The sequence below is a fragment of the Alligator mississippiensis genome, chromosome 3 (assembly GCF_030867095.1).
Source record: "Alligator mississippiensis isolate rAllMis1 chromosome 3, rAllMis1, whole genome shotgun sequence".
Lineage (NCBI taxonomy): Eukaryota > Metazoa > Chordata > Crocodylia > Alligatoridae > Alligator > Alligator mississippiensis.
In genome coordinates this window covers 291,936,137-291,962,574 of record NC_081826.1, presented here as the reverse complement: position 1 = coordinate 291,962,574, position 26,438 = coordinate 291,936,137, and the positions used below count along the sequence as shown (strand labels likewise).

General features: G+C 46.0%; 1 protein-coding gene across 1 annotated transcript in view; it reads left to right on the top strand.

Moving 5' to 3' along the window:
- SLC14A2 (solute carrier family 14 member 2) overlaps positions 1-26,438 on the top strand; it is a 62,625-nt gene that overhangs the window by 23,560 nt on the left and 12,627 nt on the right. Inside the window, 5 exon segments of the mRNA XM_059723555.1 lie at positions 15,555-15,611; positions 15,727-15,812; positions 22,369-22,531; positions 23,212-23,401; positions 25,277-25,405. Of these exon segments, the coding sequence (XP_059579538.1) occupies positions 15,555-15,611; positions 15,727-15,812; positions 22,369-22,531; positions 23,212-23,401; positions 25,277-25,405 (625 nt within the window).

Below are 26,438 nucleotides of genomic sequence, written 5' to 3'. Positions count from 1 at the left end.
CCTTCTGAAAATCAGGTTCCTTTACAAGGTCTCAAGTTCATTACCCTAAAAACATCCAAAACCACTAACCATTTGATAAATCTTGGGCCCGTCTGAGATGTGTTAGAAATGATGCATAGCTAACTCCAGGTTACACTGAAAATTCACATGCCCTAGTACTTTAAACCCTGTCTTTATACATATATAAAGAATTATATTTATATTATATATAAAGAATTATATTTCTTTATATATAATTCTTTTTTTTTTTTTTTTACATTGTCAGGATACCAAAATCCCATCATTTTGGGGTTTGCTATTGACGGTTGCAAAAAAAGAGGCTTACTGCAATTCAGAAAGAAGAAAAGAATGTAAACAGGAGACTAACTTCCTACTCAGCTGTAGAGTTAACTTTGGAGGTCTCTGGGGTCTCTTGGTCTCTTGCAAGCTCTGCAGATGTTGCTGCAGCTGGAATCCTAAAGCTCACGTCCTATTGTTGGGATCAGCAGACAGAGATTTGCATTGATGGAAATGAAAGGGAACAGATCTTACAAAATCAAGAGGATCCTTCTTCTGTCAGTACATTCCCAGTGCAGTTTAGCTGCCCTACAATACCGAGAGTCTCAAGTCTCAGCAGCTTCTCATCTGAGGTTTTGGAGGGATGAGCTCAGACAGATGCTTCATCTTTCCAAACTACAGGTATTATCCGTGTAAAGGTGTTGAAGGGTTTCCTCAGAGCTTGCAAGCTCAGTCAGGGTGTTTGCACTCTTGGGACAAGGATCTGCAGCAGGCTGTGCACACAGGTTGCATGCACATGTTCAGACAGCTGTAACTGCAAGGCAGGAAGCCTGGGAAAAACAGGGGAGACTAGCTGGGGAGAAGGTAGCTGAAGCTGTGCAGAGAACAGGTAGTTATTAATGTGTGGTCTAGTGTGGGGAGGACCACGGGAAAGCACTCCAAGGAGTGGTGGCTCCCAACCTGTAGGCAGCGTGGGAGTAGACCAGACCTATTGGTACCCCAGGATCCCAAACATTTGGATGTGGCTGCGGGTAATGCCACCGCCAGGGTTACATCCGAGTGCAAAGAGAAGGCTGCAACCAAGAAGAGAAACCACAGGAAAGATCCCAAGTCTCTCATTTGCTAATATGACTGCAATGCCTAGGATGCTCATGAAGCTTAGGCCCCTTTATGGAGTTCCTACGCCGATTATAGTCCTGGATATAATGCAAGAGGATGAAGCCCAGCCTCTTTGCTTTACTAAAAGCCAATATTTTGACCTGATTTTCCAAGCTTTTATTGATAATCTGGAAACTTTTTGACAGAGATCTGAGCTTTCCTTGCTGGACTACAATGCAAGTTTTCTTGAAATGTTTTACTTGGGTTAAAAAAGTTTCAGGAAGTTTAATAACTGTTTTTATTTAAACTGTTTTTAGTTAAAATATACAAGATGACCTTAGAGAAAGAGCCATCTATTTTGGTACAGAGGCAATTATAAAAGTTCAAGATCAGGCCTAGCCTGTCTTGATGGGGAAATAATTTACAATAACAATCCTGTTAGGAACATATAATTTAAATGTTATTGTTATATGACAGCAGCTTGACAAGGAAGAGCAAAGAAAACCATATTTATTCTAAAAAATATGCAGTCAATGCACATTCGCCATGGCAGGGTGAGTAAAGTGTAACAAGCAAACCATAGATGCTCATATTTCCTCCGTCACTATAGGTTTTGGAAAAGTTGGGTATCTAGAAAGACAAAGTACAGGTGCCCCCCAACACCAGAGCAAGATTTGACTGTGAGTATTTGAACTACCACTTTGTTTCCAAATAAAAATAATTCTGATTTTATCTGTGGGCTGTTATTCATATATGCCAAGGGCATGAACTAAAAAGAAACGGTGATCATTTTTTGCTAGAAAAAAGAAGCCTAGTGAATGTCATGGTGCCCTGGTTACCTCCCAGCTTCACTTCTCAAGTATCTGCAGTTTTTTCCATAAAACCATAAGGTTGGAAGGGACCGCAGGGGTCATCAGGCCTAATCCCCAGATGACTCCTGAAGTCCACCACTGGGTCATATTGTTGCCTCTTCCACCGGCACGGATGTTGGTTCTGCCACTGATATCACCCGCTCCCAAGCTGTAGCGAGCATTTGGGGGTTTGCAGGTTATCTCGCCAATAAAGAAGTTGATGCAGATTGAAATGATATTCTAAATGTAGCAGGCTTTATAGACACGTATAGAATCATAGACATGTAAGGGAGGAAGGGACCTCCATAGGTCAACTAGTCCAACCACATGGGGGACCAGGCAGGGAAGGAAAAGTCTGCCGGTGTTGCTGCCCCAGGCTGACCCCACTCTCTGTTCAGCCCAGCTGGAGCAGGACAGGAGCTCCCCTCACCCTTAGGATGGTGTGGACAGCAGAGTGGCAGCAGCCAGGGGTGAAGGGAATGGATGGGAAGAGGGTGGAAAAGGGAGGGAGGGGAGAGGATGAGCCTCTGAGCATGGAGAGGAAGAGAGGAAGGTAATTCTTGCTACCTTTGGATACTTAAAGAAGTCCCTGGCTGCTGCTCCTGCCCCGTGGTGTGGCCATGCCACTGCACCGCTCTCGATCCACCCCTGGGGGTGAGTAGGAGACTCTCGGAGTGTGGGCAGCGTGGTATAAAACCATAAAGCAGGGCTGCCGCTGATAATCTGTAAACTTTTTACTGACAACCAAACTTTTTTATTATGATTGGTTTTAAACTCCAATATTTGAACCCTCCCTGTCACTGTCCTCGAGGGTATGAGTAAATCCAAGTAAAACACCATTGGGTAAGTTAGACACCTCAAACTGCAAAAATGGCACCAATGCAACTCAGCAGGGAAGAGCTGTTATAACTACTTAACGGAGCTATACTAATAAGAGGCTGATGTGACAGAGCAGGGGATCAGGCTCTCCATGTCTTCTCTGCTGACTCTTGAAAGACAGATTTCCTGTGCTTTCTTTATCAGCTGTGGACTGAATCAAACCATGATCCATGGGGAAGTCTTGGCTGGCTCTGTTCCTGGTGAGAATGTGTTTCCTACCTGTCTCTGTTTCTCTAAATGTAATGAAGAAATAAGAATCATGCTCAGATTATTTTTTTAAACCTCCCATTCAAATCTGAGCCTTCAGGCAAGCACCTTGAAAGCTCTGGGGCTAAAGGATTTGCTCTAACCAAACCGATGAAGTATCTCTCTCATCCCTGAGCACCCTCTTCTTATGCGCTGTGCCCACTATGCCATGAACTGCTTTTCCAGCTCTGTCTGCCCCGTGAGGTATAAAGAACAAATAGCTCTGGTGGAGAGGACACTATCTAGTGGTACCCCTCCAGCCTCGCAGCCCGTGGATCTCCAACCCAGCTGTTTCAAGCACTTCACACTTATTAGGCTCCTAAATCACTAAGTGTTTTGGCGCATTTTTAATCCCTGTCTCATTCCCCATCTCATGAGTTGGCTAACAAGTGGTTTGATAAGAAAAAAAATAAAGGAGCAATGTGAAAGAATTATACATACATCCCCTATGAGAGAAACAATAGTGATTCCTTATGGGTAGTTCCTTAAGGAAATTTTGGCTCGGCCAGAAATGGAGACTAGGTGTTTATGAGCCTGAGAGAGCATCATTTAGGGTTTTGGCAGCTCATGAAGCAATGTCTGAAATGTGGCAGCAGAGGGAGCCAGAACATCAGAGCAGAACAAATATCCATGCCTGAGCCCCAGGAGAGGTTTGGTAATATCTTTCATTAGATATGGGGTATCACGCTCACCAGGCCCTGCAGGCCAAATGAAGGGTATGGGCCCTACATCTGTGGGCGCACAGACTGACTTTGTGCACCCGATCCAGTGCCCAAGGCTGGTCCAGCTCCAGCATGCGGGGGAGCAAGGACCAGCCCCCACCCGCACGCTGGACTGGCCAGTCCAGGGCACACTGCATGGGAGTCCAGTCCAGACCCACGGGCAGCACCGCGAGCCGGATCATAGGGCTCCATAGGACAGATCTATCCCCGTACTCTGACACCCTGCACTAAATCGAGTTTAGCTGAGAAAGATGTCAGAAAACTTTCAGACACAAAATACCCTTCCTCAGGCCTGGGAAGGAAGCCGATACAATAGGCAGATAGAGCCTGCCATCCTTTTGTATCTACCATATTTCCCAACTATATAGCCGTGCAAAGAAAAGATACTACCGAACAACTCCTGCCTCTCACGTATTCCCTGGGCTATCGCGGCTACAACAACACTGCGACCTTCTGTCAAAGTCACATGGAGACTAGTACAGGTGCAAATTCGCTCTTATGCAATGACCCTTTTTTATACCAAAAAGTCATTATATACAAGGTAAATTCACTCTTATAAGAGCAGTGTGGTGGAAGCCCACACTCAGCTGCTTTGTGCAGTGCATCGTGGGAGTGACATGCATCCAAATATAGTCTCCTGTGTAGATCTGTGCTCCTTGCTCGTTGTCTGTGACACGTGTTTCTGTAGCTGCCGTCCCCATTATGGCTTCTAAGCATCCCACTAGCTTATCTCCTATCCCTCTCCCTGGTCCATCCGTGAAGCACAACAAAACTTTACTAACACCGGAGACAAAACCGGAGATTTTGAACCATGTGGAAGCACCACCCTGTGCTTGTGCGCCCTGTCTGCTGTTGGCGAGTACCAAAATTGTCTTGTCAAAGTGGTAGAAATGGGTCTGGGGGTCAGTACAGTTGAGGTCTTGGAACATATCCCTATTTGCAACATTGTAAAGTGGGTTCCCTTTATGCGAATTCAAGTTATGCACCTTTTTCCAGGAACGCACGTGCCGCATAAAGCAAGGGAAACCCGTACATTTTTCACTGCAGAAAGAAAAAAAAGATTGCTGTGATTCTGTCCTTTAAAAAATATATCACAAAGAGGTGCTACACACATTGAAGAACTCCGCATGCAGCAAACACGGGGTTTCCGTGACGTGGGGTTTCCCTGGCACAAAGCTGGGTCACACAAAATAGATGGTGCATGCACCTGGGCAAGCTAGGTGCTACCTACAGAAACCCTCCAAAATTTCCTTGTGGGGCATAGCCTGTCAGGGAAAGCCCAACTTCTGCCCATAGAAGCCTCCTACAGATAATATTGTGGGAGGGGTGATGAGCTCTGTTGGGTTGATCTAGAAGTGTTTTATTTCTTTACTAGTATTTTGGGCACACGTCCACACAGGTATTTAGGTGCCAACATCTTATTTAGACATTGATTTTGATGGGAAGTTATGCTCCTAAATATCTTGGAGGAGTTGGACCTTTGTGGCTACACTGGTTAGGACAGATGGGAGATTTACAGTCTTGAATCCATATGTGACCTGGGCTCCTAGCCACTGCCCATGCCCGCTCCCTCCCGCACAATGCATGTCCACCTACCGTCTACCAGCTCTTCCCAGACGTCCCCCCAGTAACAGGAGCACTGCCTTAATGGGGTGAGTGCCTGTCCAGTAGGAATGTCAAGCAGGCCAGCAGCTTTCAGAAAATAATTTTATGGGCCACGTTGCAGGGACGAAGTGACCTCTGCTGCTGCCAGGTTAGCTTTTGGTTGCCTGTATATCAAGGCAGAAATATTTCCCTCAACAAACAAGTGTAGGATTGTGACAGAGCCCTTGTGTGCTTTGAGTTGTAAAAAAAATTTCCACTCTACTTTGCTCATAAAATAAAATGGCAGAATACCTGGTCTGGGACACTAATTCACATAGGTTTGCTGCCAGCCACTCCTTTTTTTTGGTGTTGCATCACTGGCTATGGCACTCTGACCTGCCAGCCTAAGGTGACTGCAGGAATTGCGCCCTCCTATCTGATGGCAGAAGACAGCTGCAAATCACGCTCCGTGCACTCACTTTGTGGCATTCTTCAGCCTTCCACTCCTTCACTCCTCCGAGCCGCACGATCGATCACCTTGCTGGGGTCACCTCACCCCCCGTTGTCTTTCCTGCTTGGTGCAGGGGGCTGGACCTGATGATCTTCCCTTCCAGCCTTACAGCCTATGAAATCTGTGCCCCAGGTTATTCTGGTCTGTCTAAGAATACAGCAGACCCCTGGTTTTCTATGTGCCATCAATGCCTAAGAGAGATGCGAATGAGGAGTGCTCATGGCCTGATCCACAAAAGGATTGTGGGGCCAGGTCCTAAGTCACCTCTAAGGTGCATGCACTTAGGTGCCACATCTCCCACAAGTTGTCCCTTGGGTTAGGCGAACAAAGCTTCAATCCTCGGGTCTCCCCAAAGCAATCCCAGATTTGCTCAGTCACGCAGCTAGGAGGCACCTACAGGTTCCTGCTCCTCCATGCAGGGCTGCAAGGAAGAGGCTGGACGGAGCAGCCTCCTCACCTGAGCCAGAACATCCTAATTGACCAGAGCACCGAGTTTGAATGGGAACACAGTGCCACCCATTCAGGCTTGAACTGTAGCAGAAAGCCCCCTTTTCCTCTTGCCTGCATCTGCTTTCCCCTCTTTGGCTATGTTTCTGCTCTTCTACCTTTTCTTCCTTCCTCTTTCTTTCACTGTAAAATAAGGAATTGTGTTTTAAAGTTTGTACGTCTGCATTTTGTATCTCCCCCTTGTATTTTGGTATTTTTATCTATTTGTGTGCCATGGCATTACTCTTATAGCTTATAGTTTATAGTCTTCACCTTTTAACTAAATGTGTTTTAGTTTTAGAAGTAAGTTATACACTGTAACGATGTTAACAAGGGCAGGAATCAAACCACCACTTCCCTGTGTCAGGCGGACCCCTGAAAGAGTGAGTGAATCGGTGATTGAATGCGTAACACAGCAGCAGGCTTCAGTAAGAAGCGGCAATTAACACCGGCGGAAACCACACATCAACCAACGGAAAAAATCAATAGGAGATAATGTAGCAACCGGGAATTCTCTAAACATCACTGTTCAAGGGCTAGAAGCCCCGGTCTGAGTTAATCAACGCCAGGGACCAACTTTTGGGGCTGAATATCTCCAGATCGACCGCTCCCAGAGCCCTATTCATGACAGCAGTAAATTAATCAAAATTCATCAACGGACTCCCAAACCTGCACGTACATGCGGATGACCCCTGGGGCTGACAGATGCCATCCAGTAGCCACTGAGGGGGAGGTCCCATGAGGGTCAACAACCCCTGGATTGGGCAAACCTGGAAACTGGGGAGTCACCAAAGTCTGCCAAGGACAGATAAAAAGCAGTGAAAAGTGATCCTCAGGGCGCCCTCTTGATCTCCAACTCGACCAGCACCCGACCCGTCCAGCCAGAAGGACCAGCCAGTGACCCCTTTCTGGAGGATAACACCACGCTGGAAGAAGCCTTGATTGGCCATCGACAGCAGACTCCAGCGCTTGTGGAATAGGTACACCCGACTCTTGCAGCTCGCTACTGTGTGTGCGCATGTGTGTGTATGTGTGTGTGTGTGAAGGGACCAGCCCCAAGGTTTATGATTTGACTTCATTACAATGTTTCAATCCGCCTAATAAACCAGAATTTTAAGGATCCTGAGTTGGACGTTTGTAGCCAACAGAGCGGTGCTAGTGGAGTTTCCCGTCATGGATTACACAGACGCACCTAGGGCCTGTTGCCATCATGGTCTCTCTGTGTACTCTTCAACTCCAGCCCAGCCCAAGTTTAGCTTCCAGAGAAGGCAAGCCCCTGGCACCCCAGAGTCTGATACCAGGCCTTCTGCGCCCTATAGCCCCCTTGAATGAGCTGCAGGCTCTAGAGCTGGATTTGACCTTTGCAGTGCAGCCATGCTCTGTGCTGCAGGACCATAATAGGGCAAGCAGGGTCCTTGTAGGCAAGTGCCTAAGCTAAACCCTAACCAGAGTTCAAGTCAGCCTGAAGATGAGGCTGCCTGTTTCTGAGACTCCCTGTCCTTCAGTCTAGCCTCTCCCTGATTGCTCACAGTCTCTTATGCTAGAGCAGGGGTTGGCAACCCTTGGCACGTGTGCCGAGCATGGCACACAAGGCCATTTTGCTTGGCACGCCACCACCAGCCCTGGCTCTGGGTAGCTGCTGCCAACCACAGAGCCCAGGCTGCTCCCAGCCAGAGGCTGGGAAGCCCAGCACAGCTGTTTGCAGCCTGTCTGCTGCAGCTTTGCAGAGCCCAAGCTGGCTACAAGCAGCTGCTCTGGGCTCCAGAGCCCAGTCATCAGCTCTGTGCTGGCAGCAGGGGATAGGCCGGGGTTGTGCTGCCTCAGGCCCCCCACACCGTCTGCTCCAAGCGTGTGTGCAGCTGTTTGCAGACTCCCGGCTGCAGCCCCAGCCCCAGCTCTGGGTAGCTGCTGCCAACTACAGAGCCCGGGGTCCTTGCAGCAGGGCTTGCAGCTGAGCCGGCCTGATTCCCACCTGCTCCAAGCCCAGCTCTGGCCTAGCCCCACTACTGGGATAAGGCTGGCACTGCCCCTTGCCAGGAGCACAGCACCTGTGTGGAGTGGGTGGGTGGTTGGGCTGATGGGCAGGCTCTGTGCCCAGGCCTTGACTGGCCGCGCTGCAGCCCGGGGGCTGGCTTCCCAGGGAAGCACAGGAGCCCAGGGCACTGTTGGGTCAGACTTTGTCCAGTGGCCCAGGAGCCCAGCTCTGTGCATCCATACATCTGGTTCTGTGTGTTTGTCTGCCTCTGGTTCTGTCTGTCTATGTGTGCACACGTGTCTGGTTTTGGATGTGTGTGTGCACATTTGTCTGTTCTGGTTCTCTGTGTTTGTGCACATGTGGTTCTGTGTGCGTGTGTGTGTGTCTGGTTCTCTCTCTGCTCTCCTTTCTCTCTCTCTCCTCTTTCTCTTCCTTTCTCTCCTCTTTCTCTTATTTCTCTTTTTTTCTCTTTCTCTCTCACTGCAACATGCTTAACAAAAAAAGTACACAACAACAAACACAACATTTATGATTATTAAATACACTAATATGCACTGCGTCCTGCCATGTACCCCCCTCCCACCCACCCACCCACCCCGTAAATTTTGTTTTTCTGGCATGCTGGCACTCTGGCACCTTCCAAGGTAGACATTGTGGGTTTTTTGGCACTCCAGCCAAAAAATTTTGCCTACCCCTGCACTACAGCTTCTGTGGTAGAAAATGCCCCGAGAGGGGAGGGAAAGCTGAATCCAAGGGTGCTCTCATGAGTCTTTGTATGCAGATTGCTCCATTGTCTTCTAGATCACCCATTCTCTAGCATCTGATGAAGTATCTAGCATCTGATGAAATGAGCTCCGGCTCATAAAATGTACGTACTCTGATTTATTTAGTCCATAAGATGCATCTCTACCCTGCCTTCTGCCATTCTCTAGTAGACAGCCCCATTATGGGCAGAGTCATTTTAACCCATCCTTTCCCAGTGAGCAGCAGCTCAGAGTAACAGAGAACTTCATAAAATGTACTTCATAAAAAGTACTTACCATGGAAACATTACTATACAGTATCGCACTCACCATGAGACCAATGACCCAGATGCTAGTACACTTACCCTGCACACAGGAAACCTGGGTTCACCACAGTGAGGAAGTCCATACATACTCATGTCTTCCTCTTCCTAGTAGACTTTTTCTAATGCTTGGGCCTGGGTAAGTGGGCTCATCTTCCACCCCTTGTCACTGAAGTGGCCAAACAGACAAGATTCATGGGCTTACACATCTCATGAATTCTGGATTCTGGTCCCTGCTAATGGTTTGCTTGTCCATTTTACACTAGACAGCCTTGGGTTAAACAGCAGAAATAACACTAGCAGGAGGGCCAAAAAAACAGGACTCCCCTCACAGTGAGGTAGCCCTCACCCACATCCTGGGCAAAGGCTTTTGACATTAGCCTATAGGGCAAAGAAGTTGCAACGCTACCCACAGTCTGAACACAAGCATGCTGTCACCTTCAGTCACCCATCATGGAACATCTCCATCGGAGGTGTCAGGAATTTAGGCAGAGTTTGTGTGCCTCCTAGGCTAATCTGGGTTGCAACATCATGTAGGCAGGCATAGGCCACATAGGAGACCAGCCTGGATTGCTTCTAAGCCTGCCCAACAACCCCAGCCAAGATATCTATTGATCTCTTCTGACCAAAACGGTGATAACTATTAAATATAGGCCCCTAAGTGGGTTGGCAGCCACTGTTAATTGGGATTCAGTGCTCCATTTCTGCCTAGACAGATATGGTTCTTTGGGTGAACCTGATATCTTTTATTAGACCAACTCAAATAGTTGGAAAAATTCTTCTTTGCAAGCTTTTGAGCACAAACACTCTTGGTCAAACTGAGGAAGCATCTGCAGATGGTCTGTACTCTTCCTGGATGGAGTGGTAAAGCAGCCAGAGGCCAGTACATATCACAAAAAAGCCAGTCAGTTAAAATGTAAATTGAGGTGGTCGGTAGGTGAGAAACAGGTGAGGCGGGGAAGGGGGAACAAAAGTGGCTGTAGTCAAAGGATGAGTGACAGGAGGGTGAGAGGGAAAGGAATAAGAATAACTGGTAAAAAGTGGAGGTTTTACCTGGGGAATCAGATGTTAGGCAGGTTATATTGTCATAAGTTCAATGTCTATTCAAGTTCTTAGTCCATGATTTATTGTATCCAGTTGGTTGATGAATTGAAGTTCGTAGGCTTGTCCGTGGAAGGTATTTTGTAAATTCCCTTTGAAGATTAGAACTGAATGGTTGGAGAGACAGTGGTTGTCTTCTGAGAAATGTAAGGTGCCTTGGAGATTGGTCAGAACATCTAGCAGCCCTCTTTAGGTGCCTAACTCCAAAATTTAGATCTTCAAAACTCCTGTTCAGCATCCACCTACACCAGGAGATGGTGAAATCCCATACAACGAATCATAGAAAATTAGGGTTGGAAAGAACATCAGGAGGTCATCTAGTCCAACACATTGCTCAAAGCAGATTGGGGCTGTCACCACCCCATGATCCAGGCCCTGGCCCTGGCTGCCCATCTCACTCCCAGATGCTTCTCCCTGCCTGCCTACAGACCCATCCCATCCAGCCAGCCGAGTGTACCCTGCCTGCGGGGGTCCCAGTCCCATCTCCATAAAAACCCACCCACCAGCCCCATCCAATACCCCCAGCAGTGGGTATGGACAGGCCTGCATAGGATCAATTGCTCTTCCTCCCTCCCCCCTGCCTCATAGCAGACCAGGTCAGCACATCCTTACCACCACCACGTTGGGCCGTGTCAGTCCCGCACCCCTCCGGCCAGCAACAACTCACCAAAACTCCTTAAGTGGCCCGCCAGCCCACATAATTGCCCACCTCTGATCTGAACCTTGTTGTGCTGCATAGGACAGTCATTCCTCCCCCCATCTTGCCCCTTGGAACTGGTCTAGCAGGCACTCCCAGGAAGCATCTTTCAAGTCACCAAGTAGCAAGAGAGGGGAACTGGTGCACCTACTTTTTACCCAGCAGTTCAGAGCTTTTACCCAAAGCATTCAGCCAGGATGTGGGAAATCCAGTCAATTCCCTTCTCTCCTGGGGAGAAACTTGAACTTGTGAGTCCCCTCTCAGGAAAGTGCTCTTTGTCACCAATCTTGAGATGAGGAGTCCTTCCTGTAGGAGCTGTTCCACTTTGCACATCTAGATTAAATCTTCATTGGGAAAGGGAGAGAGAGAGAGCCTCTCTAACCTAGGAATTAGGTCTCTGACCTGAAAGAGCTGAGAAGTAGACTCCAAACCCAAGTCCAATAGAATAGCTTCAACAGGAGTAAGGGAGAGGCCCACTCCCAGAACAGGTTGGTGATGAAGGACATTTACTTCCCTAGGAAGTGAAACATGTGAGTTCAAGTTGCCTTGGGGAGTAGAAGTTTCTCTGGGAGCTGTTTACATCATTCATTCAGTGACTACTTAATGTCAAATGCATAAACTGTCCTTGGAGAAGGGTACTGAGCCTTGGAGAAGGGTCCTCTTGCCCAACTGAGGGACCTGAGCTCTGGCAAAAGGAATGGAGGCTCTTCTGGTAAATGGAGCAGGTGCAACCAGAGCAAAATGAAGGGATGTGTCCCCCAGCCACCACACCACCTCAGAACAGCCTACAGCCTCGTGATTAGGGCACTCTTCTGGAAGGTGGAAAATGATGACTTGAAGCTCCTCAGCCTAAGGAGAGACTCTAGCCCAGTTGTCCCCCTTCCTTTGTGACTGCTCTAATCGCTGTCGGATAAAGGCTGTGGGAAAATGTGTTTTAAAAGAAAAGCAAAGCCCACCACTCGACTCCATTTGCAAAAGAATGACTTAATTGCTGCCGTCCAGGGGAGGGTTACAGGCTGCATCCTCACTAGGATAGAAGTGCCTCCCTGAAGTCCTGAGTCAGGTACCTGAGTTCCCATGAGTCATGAGTTTAAGCCACACCCTCCTCTTTTGCATTTCCCATTGGATAGTTTAGGCAGCCCCTTGGGCAGAGCTCTAACTTTTGTGAATCCCACTCCGGATTCCCAACTGGGGTGGCTAAGGAGCATAGGCACCTCATTCAGGGCTGTGGAGTCCATCCTAGGAGCCAGGCACCTAAACATGAGACACTGCAATGCTGAGAACTGAGCCAACATCTCTCTGTGGCTCTAGCACTACGACATTCCTGCATCAAGCTCAGCACTTCTGCTTGAGTGAAACCGTATCATTTTGCAAGCCATGCAGTCTTGCTTTCAGGACTCCACGTTACATGACGGTGAATCCTTCTTCATGTTCTTCCAATGGCTAATTGCCTTTATTTTGAGCCTGTTATCTGGTCTGAATGTGCTAAGTTCAGCTCATAGGATCTCATTATCCCTTTGCCTTCTACATGGATTAGCAGCCTATTATCAGAAATCCATGTACTGCTGAATGGCAATCAGGTTACCCATTAACTTTCTATCTGACAAGCTGAAGAGGGGGTCACTATAACGTGTATTCTCCTGAACTTGAATCCAAGCTGTTGCTCTTTTCCACTTTGCCAAGATCTTCTTTAAAACATAAATGCCACAACTGGCCACAGTAATAAATGACCATCCGTTGAAAGCACAAAAGGATTGTAGGGCCAGGTCATATTGAGCCCAATATTGATTGGGCTCCTTAGATTAGGGTCTGGATGACCTTCACTAGAATAGTCCTGAACATGTTGTAGAAAAGTGCCTTTCCTCCTGGTTTTGCTCTCAAAACCCCCAGCTTTCAGTGTCCTTTGATGGTAGTCTATGGGATTGGGAAAGCAGAGCTGGGGAAAAGGGCTGTAGCATTACTGGACTCCCCCCAGGCCTATCTGCACGCAGTGCCCAGTGGGTCCTAGGCAGTGCAAATATCAGAATAATAAAGAAGCTGCGTGTATTCACCACATTAGCTGAACAGACCCAAAACGTGAGGACGGCAAAAGTGGCTACAAGTCCAGATTTTAAGACACGTCCTGGCCTCGAGGAATCATGAGAAAGCTCTGTGTATACAAAATTCATCCTCCTAAATCCCAGTTAAACTTTCTCCTTCCGGTGAGTCATAACTAGAGAAGGAAGGTAAATAACAGCAAGATCAAAATAGCCTCCCAGGGTAACCTCTGCTTATCTTGCATACCATATACTATGGGACATTAGAGTTTGGCTGGGTCCCAAAGGGTGGCTGGCGCCTGTGAGATTTGTGACAAATTACCGTGATGTCAGAGTCCCAGCACAGACTCTTGCTACCCCGGACCAGCTCTGAAGAAAGTGAATGTCCTCAAAAAGGTCTTCTTCAGAATACGCTCCATGCAATCAGTGTTTAGCTGGTGCAGGGATGGGCACCTTAATGGACTTCAGTTCATGCAGAGCCTGAGTCCGTAGGCTCACAAAAACCTAACGAGTTCTACTTCAATTCCCAGCCCTTTGTCTCCAGGCTGAAACCACAGGTGAAATCTCATGGCCTGTGTTCCTCACACTAGTCTCTGAAGGCCTTAACTGATATCAAACTAAGTCCATGTAAAAAATAGCTAAGGTCACGGGGTTTCCTCTGCCCTTTCTCAAACTGTTCACCCTTCCAGGACTCTCCCTCCATACCTTCTCTCTGCCTGTCACAACTATGCAGGTTTGCCTTATAAACTTCTCAAATATGCCAGAATTGTATCGTGCCAGATTCTTCCCACAGTCCAGGGGGCCCAGGTAGAAAAAAATAACTTGAATTTCTCAAGTAACTGGTTAAAAAACTAGTCATGAGAGAGCCCCCAGAGCAGAAGTTCAGCTTGTTCAGAGAGATTGCCGCGGAGTAGCCAAGATGAGCCCCACACACTTCCAGACAGCCTCAGGATTTGGGCATAGGGGCTAGAGTCAAATCCAGACCCAAATATTGTAAGGAAGCAAGGTCCAGTCTCTGGAGCCTTCTCAGTTTCTAGGGGATGTAGCTGGTCCTATTAAGAAACCCTCCACCTCAACATGTCGTGTGATGCTTTCGGTGGGTGGTCATTTATTTCCTGGACGCCGCGTTATCACAGGCATGCCCAGCTCAGACTCGCGGAGAGCCCCCTTCTATGGCTTAAATGGCAAAGTTTTAACACTTAAGTGACCCGGGGAGGGGGAAATTGGTTTAGTGGAACCAAAGAAAAGCAGGAAGAAAGATGGCATTTGGCAAGACATTTGGCAGGCAACCAAGGACAAAGGCAGACAAAAGGTGAGGGAGTCAAGTGGCCTGCAACATGGTTTCATCATGGGAGGGTGGGGGAAAAAAAGAAAGTGCTTTAATTAGCTGTATTATGACTGGGAGCTCTTCAAGGCTATATAAACCAGCGGGGCACTTGTCCTTTCCCACTACCTCGACTCTGCCCTCCTGCTGGAATAGATAACCCTGGAGTGCACAGCAAGAGCTGCCTCACTGCACTCACCTGGAAGGTAAGAGTTTGTCTGTTTGTTTTAATGTACAGCAGCCTGTGCTGTTCCCTGGGTTTGAACATACTTATTTATCTGCAAATGCTTTTTTTCCTCCTGAAAGGAAAATAAAAATAGTTGTTTTGGTTTTTTTTTAAGTACCTCTTAAATGAAAGTAAATAAAGCAGATTCAAGTCAAAAACAGAGTTTAGGGAATGGCACTGGCATATTAATTGCCACCGGTTTTCTGCCGACCAGGATAATTGCACTTATTAACCCAACTGCCTATGCCATTGAGAAATACACTGACTCTCTCTAGTCTCTTCTATTTACTGCCTTTTAATTTCGCAAATGGAAAATGACCAATACAAAATGATATGAGGTTAATGTGATTGTGAATCCAGAGATAACATAGTCAGAGACAGACCTCTGAACACTGAAATGGGGATGGATTTAATGAATGTTGGATCCTTACACAGGAGCTCTATTTTTCAGGTTCCATTTAACTGAGTGCTTTAAAAAGGCATTTAGCTATGATAAATGCCTTGTTTCTAGCAAGAATAATACAAGTATTACAAGCCTTGTCCTACGTGGGATAGCATGTGTGCAAATTCTTGCACTACCTTTCTATTGCCAGTATGTACCCTGTACTTACTATCTAGCAACATGAGCTTAGATATACTGGAGCAGAAATTAACTGACTTCAATCAAGCTGGGCTCACTCACCCCAGCTGAGAATTTGGCTGCTCTCCCCTATTGTAGTAGGATGCAGAAATTCCTTAAAAACACTCTCCTGCAGAGTTGGCTGAACAAATGTTTCACAATAACCAGTCTGAAAAAGCAAGATATAATGAAGGTAATTGTGCAGTAGCAATTGCATGGATAAACAAGCACCCTGTGCTGCTTTCAATCCCTCAGATTGCACAGAAAATGGAATTTCTTCAAGAAGAGAGCAAAATAGTAGCTGACAGGAGAGAGTAACTGGAAACTTTTTTCTGTCTGCAGAGTTACAGGGAAAAGATTGAAACCCACCAAGCACAGCAGCAAAGACTTACATGTGAGTATCGAGCTAAAAAGTTCCTTTGCCAACTTCAAGAACAGTAGTATGTATGTCTCATGATATATATATTGTCCAAGTGGATTCCTAGATGCATAGATACTCTATTGCATAGGGTGAGCAATGCTAAGAAGTCACATGTTGCAGGATTCAAATGCCAGCAAGCAGTTTGCTGGTTTGCAGCTTGCAGGAGAAACTACATTAGATTTCGTGCTAACAGAAAGGGTTGACTGCAATGCACAGTTAAGGGGGAAGGAGCTAGATTTAGGATGATGTTAAGACCAGAACTTTGCTGTGTGACACAGTGTAGCTCTAAATACATGAGCAAGAACAATAGATCCATTTTCCATCACTGTCACGACTTAATTTTCTATATCAGAAACTCATATGGCTTTATTTCCTTTTTATAGGCTCCACCTCACAACCCCAAGTAATCTTCAGCAGTATTGTTCTTTTATATACGAGTGTCTTTTTAAAGGCTGATTTACTCAGGCTGCAGTGAGATATTTGTCTAACATCTCAAAATTCTCAAGGCAAGAGAAATCAAAAAAGCAGCTGGAATAACTGGAGAATTTAAGCAATGAATGATAACTGGGTGTCGGTTGCCTTAGTGAAAATCCACGGTAACTCAATAGAGTTATTCTGTGTTTGTAGTGGGGTAACATCACAATTTGAGCGAGTGAATGTCTTGCATTCTGATTGCTTTCTGCCTCTGGTTGTTGCTGGGTATTCATCTATAGGCACTTGTACATGTTGTATGGTTTAATCCTCATTAAATAGGTTTATAAAATATAAACTTGTTTCTTTTGGAGCGCCGCATCAGTCTTTGCATGTACTAGGTTCTTGAATGAATTAAGCCTGGTCCCTGAATGGCACTGCAGGAGAGCAGGATGGCCCTGGACTGCTCCTCCCAGCCCGGGGCCCCCCACCCCATGCCTTGGGAGCCCGTTCCAGACCTTGGCCACTCTAACTGTGAAGAAGTTCTTCCTAATGTCCAACCTAAATCTGCTCTCTGCTAGATTGTGGCCATTATTTCTTGTAACCCCTGGGGGTGCCTAGGTGAATAAATACTCACCTATTCCCTTCTGTGCCCCCGTGATGAACTTATAGGCAGCCACAAGGTCGCCTCTCAACCTTCTCTTGTGGAGGCTGAAAAGGTCCAGTTTCTCTAGTCTCTCCTCATAGGGCTTGGTCTGCAGGCCCTTAACCATACGAGTGGCCCTTCTCTGGACCCTCTCCAGGTTATCCGCATCCTTCTTGAAGTGTGGCGCCCAGAATTGCACGCAGTACTCAATTTATTGTCTTCACTGTACTTGGATATATAGGACAAACACAATCAATTTGAGAGACTTGTTCTAGGTTTACTCCAATCACATCACCAGGGATCCTGGTTTTCTCTGATTAAAAAAAAAATCCCCAATTTTCAGATTTTTTAATCTGAAAATTGGGGATTTTTTTTTTTAATCAGAGAAAACCAGGATCCCTGGTGACACATTCAAAATTTGGCCACTCTGAGCTTTCATGTGTCAGAATATCTCAGACTGGACAGAATACCTCTACCAGATAGTTTAAAATGTTGTGCAGTTCATTAAACACATTTTTAAAACTTCCTCTGTTTCTCTGCACCCATTTTTCCAAGGGCTCAAATCTCATTTCAGCTTCCCTTTGATCACTAGGTCAAGGCATGAAAATTCGGCATAAACTTTGCAGGTTGTACAAAGCACTCTGTCCCCTAAGCTGGGAAAGAGGGAGGAGGGGGCAGGGGAGTTGCTTCTAGGGAAGGAGAGATGCAGCTACATCTTGATCATTATTAACAGAGCTTTATAAAAGCAGCAAGCAAATCATCCAAGAGGGGAACAGTAATTGCACACTAATGCTAGGCAAAGTACTCTAATTTTCCATTTTACTAGTAAACAAACATATTGCTTACATGATAGCAAGAAAGCAGCAATACATGGCATAGTAGCCATACTTTCTCCCATATAACACATCACCAAATATAATATGCACCTTGTTTTTGAAAGGCATTATGAAAAAAAGGTATCCGCCTTTCACCTCCCAGTTGGCTGCAGAGGGCAGGGACAGAGCCTAATCTTCAGCTGACTCACTTTCCTTTCCTGTTTAACTAAAACCTTTACCTGTTGCTGAAGACTGGTCTCCATGGGTGGACCTCTGATCTCGAAAAGAGCTAGAGCTGTAAAATAGGAGAGACCAATAATCCTAGCAGACTGTGAAATTCCCCTAAGAAAGGTTAGCTTCATTAATGGAGCATCAAGACCATTAACAAGGAGTGAAGACTTTTAACATTTGTGAAGAAAAATGGGCCATTGACTCCCTCCGCTGCCTGACGAGTAATGCCAAAGCTGCTGCATTGTGGAGCAGAGACCAAACCAGGCTGCTTCTAGCTCCCTGGTTTAATACACACAGCCCCATTCCGAGGGAGACGGGTGATTTGGGGGGAGAAGGTGTATGTTGTATGTGAGGAAAATACGGTATACAGAGAGATGACCTATGATGTATATACAACAGAATTGCAGAACCTGGGTTGTGCTACTGCATCACAGAAGTCAATGGGAGCCTGGGATCTGGTCTCTACGATCCCATGCAGACCCTACCTACCGTCCACTCTGGTCGCAGCCTGCGTTTGGAGTACCATGTTGCTGTGCCACAAAAGATGAGTGTCCTTCTGCTTCCTTCTCCCTTGCCCTTTATCACACATGAAACGATAAGGATGAACAATATTTGGGACCCCTACAAAAGTCCACTCTTGACAGCCACTTCACTTGATGGGCACAGACCTAACAAATAGGCACCACCACTGGGCAGCGCACACCCGCGACCTCCCACCAAGCCTGCCACTTTTGAACATGCTGGTCACCGGGGTGAACCTGGTGGCCGGGCTCCTGGAACTGCTGCCTGACCTGGCCCTCCGGATCAGTCCCCAGTGACCCCTCTGAGCAGAACTGGGTGGTGGCTGACCCCGGCTGGGGTGGAAGAGCCCGGGCAACCCTCCACAAGGTCATGTCAACCTGGAGGTCCCGAAGGGGATCTATCCAGAGGGCCAAGCCAGGCAGCAGTTCCAGGAGCCTGGACACAAATCCAGCACAGGAAAAAGCACAGGAAAAAGGAAGCAAAACTCATGGAAGAGGTGATATCTGTTTTTAGGCCAACAAGATATTTGCAAACAAATTTATTTTATTTATTTGCAAGCTTTGGGGCATGCTCACCCTTTATCAGGCATAGGTGAGAGCAGAGATTGTAAAAGTTCTGCTAGGTAGAAATGAAAAATTCATATTTTACAAGAAGCACAGGTATGCATAGTTTTAAGGCAGCCTTCCACTGGGGGTGGCACCCAAGGTAGCAGGGAGGGGAAAGGGCACTTCCACATCAAAGTTACACCCTCCTCTAACTTTGCGTTACTGGTTGGGACTGGGAACCATCCCAAATCCTGCAGTTAGTTATGCTCATGGAAGTCCAGCATGAACCCAGTAGAGACCTCTGTGTTGAGACTTGTGGGATGGAGAAGTGAATGAGGCCTTTACAAACAGTCATTTATGCTAGGTGAGCATCTTTTTAAGAGGTTCAGAATATGCCATCCACTAACTGGTGATGATCAACATAGTGAGCAACTCTCACTCTTGTAGACTTAGGAAGTCGCATCTCACAGAGCCTGGGAGCATTAAAGCAACACCGTTAATCTGTGTCTCGGGGCAAGAATTCCCTGGCACAGAGGCGAACTGTGGTCGGCTGGTGGGAGCTGCTTTAAATACTTCGCTTCACTGTGCAGGATCTGCTTGCACAGCAACCAATAGGAACGTTTCAGTTTCACTATTCATTCAGGCCCCAATTCAGCAGAGCACTTACCTCCCCTTATGGCTTAATTAGGACTCACACCCATGCCTAAATTCCTTCCTCACCTCTTGGTCAAGTAGTCAACTTTGCTAAATTGAAAGACTTCAGCATATGCCATTTTGTTTTCTATCATACAACTTGATTGACCAGGTACCTGGGCATTTTGTAGCGTGAACTTAATACTCTGCACTGCCGAACATCTCCCGAGTAGTCCATTGTTACTCAATCAGAATGCAAGGAAGTATGTGAGGAATCCCAGCACTGAATACACACGGCATTTCCTGATGAACGCAAAACACACTTTGCCTTGTTTTTATGAAGTAGCCAGTTTGTTTGCATAATATTAATGGTGAAAATCATTTGTTTGCTCAAATTTAGACTCGTTTGCTTCAAAATTCAACCAGTTATCTCGGATGGAAAATCCCGCTGCTGAACTTTATAGTAAACGTGATCGAATACGCCCCCTTCTGAGATAAGGGGTATAAAATGAAAAAATGCAAATCAAATGTAGGAGTTACTCTTAGGAAATTCATGAAGGGTGGCGAGGTTAAACAAACTAAAATTGACCAATCAGCCATAAAATCTGTATATTTACAGCATTAAGTAACTGCATGATCTTATTATTATCATCCTTTTCTTCCTTTTCCTGCTCACTCCTCCTTTTTGATTATTTATGCTTCCATTTATTGAGCCCCTTCTGCAATAAATGATGCTGAATGCACTCATTTTGGTGAAGCAGCTGCACCGGCATATTTTGGGGGCTTTGAAAACTAAATCAAAGTGAAAGTGCATGTCTCATGGGGTTTTATTTCTGTCGTGCAAAGATATACATTCATAAACTGGCCAGAGTTTTCTTGTCACCACTCAGTCCATTAGACTGGATCAGAACTACTTAACTGTCATAGACCCTAACCTGCTGATACCCAAGGGAGATTCTCCCTTAGCTTAAGTCAGTGCTTCTCAATCGTGTTAGATTCAAGGCAGCCACGGCCACACCACAGCACCCCTCTCGGTTGAGATCCACTGGCTTAGGTAAGATAGGCTTGTACTTTTAGAGCGTGAGTTCTGTGCCCACAACTGCATAAAGTTACCAGCAATCACAAAGCCTAGTGATAAGTGCAAAGAGACCCTGGAATCACTACAATAGTTGACTTTAAAAAAAAAATTGGCTTATTTAAATTCTGTACTCGCACCCAGACTGCCTGAGCATGCACTGCTGCTCTTGGCTTTCTATATAACCAGTAAACTGCCAGGCAGAACTGATACAGCTTTGCATTTCCATTCACTGCAACCAAGTTTTCTTTACTTCTGCAATTAGGGTCACAAAACTGGAAGGGACTTTCTGGGCCACTGATTCCAGTTCCCTGCATTCATTGTCTCATTAACCAATGTAATCCCTAAGACTAGCACCTTAAATCTTCACCCACAAATACAAGGAACCACATTGGAAATAACAAGAACATCCTATCACATACAATCATAAGAAAGTAGGGCTGGAAGGGACCTCACAAGGTCATCTAGTTCAGCGTCCTGCTCAAGTCAGGATCACCCCAGACTAAACCATGCCAGTCACAGCCTGGATTGGTCCAATCCCTCAAAGCAGCTAGAAGCAAACTAAAAGGTTTGGGAATTAGCCGAGCCAATGATGCCTGTCATTAGGGTCCTGCCTTCTTATAAGGGTCCGATCAAAATCCCATTGATGCCAATGAGGGATCTTTGATTAGGTCTTTAGTCTCTTGAATGAGTGCTCAGCGTATGCAGAAATCAGGCTACTAAAATCATGGTAAATTTTATATAAGTCTTTCACTTAAAGCTTATCTGAACTGGTAAACTTCACCCTCATTTAAGTGACTGAAGAGGAAGTTATGAGCCTACTGTCATTTTTGGATGGTTGGAAGAAGTAGCTGGACAAATGTGAACTGGAAATGAGAATTGTTCTCTCTCTCTCTTTTTAATAGTAAGACCACCTAATCAATGAGGCAGCTCCCAGAGGATGGGCTGGAGTCCCCAACACTTGGAGTCTGGGAGGCTTTAAAACTTGACTTCATAGAAGTCAATAGAAAAACTCCCATCTGAAATCTCAGCCCTGTTGAAGTCACCCTTTAAACATGAATTGATTGATTTCTGCAAAATAATATGATTAAGCTGAATGCAGGTTATAATGGGCTAAGAAACAAAGGCTGATGTTCTGATGTGAGGCAAGGGAGAAGATCCCCAAGATTTTGTCTGGCCTTCAAATTTATGAATATAGTAAAATGTTGCTGGGCCATATAGAGAAGCTAAAGGGAGACTAGGGATCTTCTCATGCAGATCTCAAGAAGTGTGTGTGTTTATTATAACAGTTTCCCTGTGTTGCAGTTGGTAATTTTATAAGAGACCACTAGACCTCCCCATCAATTGACCCCTCTTATGGACCTGATCATTCAACTTTTACTTAAAAGAAAGGGTGCGTGCAATCTATGGCTCACTTACCATGGCTTCATGGACCACCAGGGGTTTGTAGGCCACCATTTGGGAACCCCTGTGCTAACTATGCTGAATACTGGTGTTGTCCTAAGAAACAGAAATTTCCATAACAGGCCACTTTCCCTCCAACAGCTGCCAGCTGCAGTGGGCAATTAGTACCATGTAGCATAGAGAATAAATAATGGACATTTTGGGGCATTATGTAATGCATCATTACCTTTCCTGAATCTCACCAAAGGGTCAGAAAGCTGCCATGGAGGACAGTGTCGACGTTAAGATAGAAACGAACGGGGCGAGGAAGACCACAAAGCAGAATCCAGTGAGCAAAGGTGGAAAGAGAGTCTGCAGAGTCCTTGGCTACATCACGGGAGACATGAAGGAGTTTGAAGACTGGCTTAGAGGTAACCCCCTTTCATGTCAGCCAATTACAGCGCACCAAAAAGCAATGGTAGCTAATTAATAACGTTGGGGGGGTGATCTTCTTCAGCTCCTACTAGAACAGAAATTATTGTACCAATCCACGTCTCCACTGCAATTCGGCTTTGTCCGAAGGGCTACCACAGCACCCAGGGGTTGAGAGCAGGGGAGGAGTGAGATGATTTGCACTCCTTTGGGCTCATCCCGTTGCAGAGAAGTGCATTTCATCTGGCGAGCATGACAGCAGGTATTTATTTCTATGTTGGGTTGTTTCTTAAAACTTTCCACCTCCTTTCCGCAGAGTGATATACATCAAGCCTGAAGTTAAATTACACATATGTAGCGTGTTTTCACCCCCTCAATCAATCCACTGGGGGGGGGGGGTACTCATGCTATCTGCAACCTGAGGTACAGGCATCATAAATAAACTAGTTGGTATGAAACCAGCCCCGCGTACTTTATAACCAGGAACTCCAGGAACGATACCATTCATCTCAGTTAGCTTTCCAGCTGGAAAACTGCGTGCAGACGGTAATAAATCTGAGTCAGGTTTTACAGTCTTGTTGATGCATTGTCTCCGTTTTGCTGCCAAGATTCTTGGTGCATTTCAAGAAAAGCCGTCCTGGATCCATCTCATTTGTGCATTTAACTGGCTCTCTTGCAGATAAACCTCTCGTGTTTCAGTTTATCGACTGGGTCCTGCGCGGGACATCCCAGGTGATGTTTGTCAACAACCCTCTCAGTGGACTGATCCTGATTGCTGGGTTCCTGGTCCAGAGCCCATGGTGGACAATCACGGGCTGTTTAGGAACAGTTGTCTCAACTTTAACCGCACTTACCCTGAGCCAGGATAGGTAGGACCCCAGAACTCAGATTCACATTGGAAGTGCTGTGACAAGTGAGAAACAAGATCCATTTCTTTTTAAATGTTGTCCTTTTGCTGGTGTTCAAGAGCTAGCATCGTCTTTGCTTAAATTAGCAGTCCACATCCTTTTTAAACTGGAGGCACCCCTCAGAAAATGGCTTAGTTTTCACCCCTTTCTTGACTACAGAAAAATAATAAAGCTATTCTTCTATTGCAAAGAACTCAGAAAGACCACACAGACAACACTTTTAACACTACAAATTGCTCTTGGAAAATGATGGGTTTATCTTGCGAATTGTGTTTGCATACCTAGTGGAGCTAATATTGCGTGGCATCTCGTGGCACCCTTGAAAAGATGATGGGGCACCCCAGGGTGTCATCGTACTATGGCTGAGAATCTGGTTTAAAGTATCCAGAGAAATACAATCATTCCTATTCTACACAAGTCTAGGATAGTCTTCCTGGGGCAATGAATGATAGAGAAGGAGGGCTGCAAAGGACCTGGAGAGGTCATCCAGTCCAAACCCCTGCCTGGGCAGGATTAGCCCTATCCAAACCATCTTATACAAATCCTTGTCTAATCTATTTGTAAAACTACACAATTCACTCTGACACATAGCCACAGGGCATAACACCTTAACATGTCACAGGTACAGCAGAGGGACAACGGGAACCAGCATCCTGCTTGTGCAAGGGCTGTTAAATACACTTGAGAGATCCCCGGTCTTTAAACACCTCAGGCCCTGGGAGTCCTGACTCTAAGCAGAGGATCTGCTGAACTAAGTGTGGCAGAGTCCAGAGCTGTTAACCTGCCTGGTTTTGCTGCAAAGGAGGTTTAGAGGGCATGTGTATTTATGCACAAGGGTTGTGCATTTATTATTTTGGGCAGATTGTATTTGAGTCTGTGTTGGGTTAAGGATGGGGGCTGCCCATTACGTGCCTTTTGGATTTTTAGCCTTCTTTTTTTGATATTGGGGTTAGCGGGGCACTTCAAGGAGGAACGAGTGAACATTGTGAGAGTTCCCCAACCTAATCAATACATCTTGTTTAACTTGTTGTACTTTGAGGTCCCCCACAGTACTACTGAAGGATTGCTGCTGTCATTATTTAATATCAATTTTTTTGTCCCCTTCTGGGGTCTGAGGTTCTGGCTGGGAGCGCTGACCCTTTTCTGGACGCAGTATTTGTTAGCGTCTGCCGTGGCCACAATGCACCCGCTACAGGTTCCTGCTGGGTTTCTCCCAAGACAAACTTTGACCCGTCCTCCCTAATTGCCAGAGTACCCTTCCCTGCTGGCGATCTGTGTCTCTCATCAACAAGGGGGGAGAGAATAACTTCACCGCTCTGTACTGATCCATCACTACTCAGGCTGTTCACTACATTTGTATGATGCTAGTGTCTACAACTCCAACCAACATCAAGGCCCCGTTGTGTTAGAAACTACTCAAAGTGAGAGGCAACCATACCCCCAGGAGCGCTCAGTCTATGCCAACAGGATGGGCAACAGGCAGAAGTGTATCCCCACAGCACAGATAGGGCTTGAATCCTAAAGAAATCAAATGGCTTGCCCACAGTCACCAAGAAGCCTGTATCACAGAAGGAAGGATCAATCCACTACCTGAAACCCAAGACAAAAGTGAACGTAGCAGAGGTCTGCCAGCCAAGACCAGCAAAGCCTGATTCTTCCTCCCCCACCAGTTTTACATTAGTGTAAGTCCAATGACAAGACACACAAGGTATCTGGAAAGTCACTTGCCAGCACAAGGAGCAGAGAGTCTAAGCAGGTGGAGGGGTAGGGCAATGCTCATGAAGTATTTACAGGCTTTTCAATGAAAGGTTAAGGCAACTGTCTTGGTCCTCACAGATCAGCCATAGCAGCAGGCCTGCACGGCTATAATGGAGTCCTGGTGGGATTGCTCATGGCTGTCTTCTCCGACAAGGGAGACTATTACTGGTGGCTTCTTCTCCCTGTTGCTCTGATGTCCATGACATGGTAAGTCACACGTGGGCTTTGTTTTCTGTGAAAACCTAAACATTTCTTTGCTTGGATTCTCATTCCTCCTGTTCTTGAACCAGAAAATGTTTATGCTCTTTTCTGCCGGAGATCTTAAACCAGGGGTAGGCAACCCCGGGCACGGGTGCCAGCGTGTGGCACTCAAAGGCATTTTGCTTGCATACATGCCTCTGGGTAGAGAGCAGGGAAGGGGCCAGGGCTGCATGACCACAAGGATCAGGCCCCTCATTGCTCCCCCACCATCGCCCCAGCACACCAACATCTTACAAGTTGAAGTTGCGGGTGTTTTTGGTAGTCTGCCCAAAAACATTGCCGACCCGTCTTAAACTAATAAAATCATAATAGATATGTATTTACTTTTAAGTCAATACTTTTTTTTCCTCCCTGTTGATCCTTATTAAAGCTTAAAATAATCCTTTTTAAAATAAATTTACAATTTAGCACATCAAATTCGTGTTCAAGTCTCAGCTATTAGCCATATGGCTGTATTTCAAGGACTCCTTTTACTGTGAGCAGAAACATTACTTTCACTGTTCCCTACCATCATAAAGCACAATTGTTTCATTTCTGTATTATTTTACTTTGATAAATGGGCACTAGAAGCAAGCTTATAAAAGTGTCACGAATAATTACTACTCCAGGCAATTAAAAAAAACCATGCTCAACTGCCCTAAAGCATCATGATTGATGCTAATGAAAACTAAACAGCTAATGATATTTTGCTTGCCCAGCAGACAAGGTGATCAAGGCAAGTTGCCAGACAACTAGAATTTGAGGAATCAGTTATTTGAACCTAGAATACTTTGCTGGAGTTATCAAAAATTCAGTATCTGTTGTTTGCCTGAGATGTGTGCGCAGCGGTATAACCAGCTGTGCTGCTGCAATGCACATATCTTTGGCTTTCTGCATTTAGATGAGCTTTGTGTATAAACTGAAATGAGGATACACGTTTTCCTACAGTTCACTTGGCCATGGCTATAGCATGGCTCTAGCGCTAATAAATTAAGGGCCA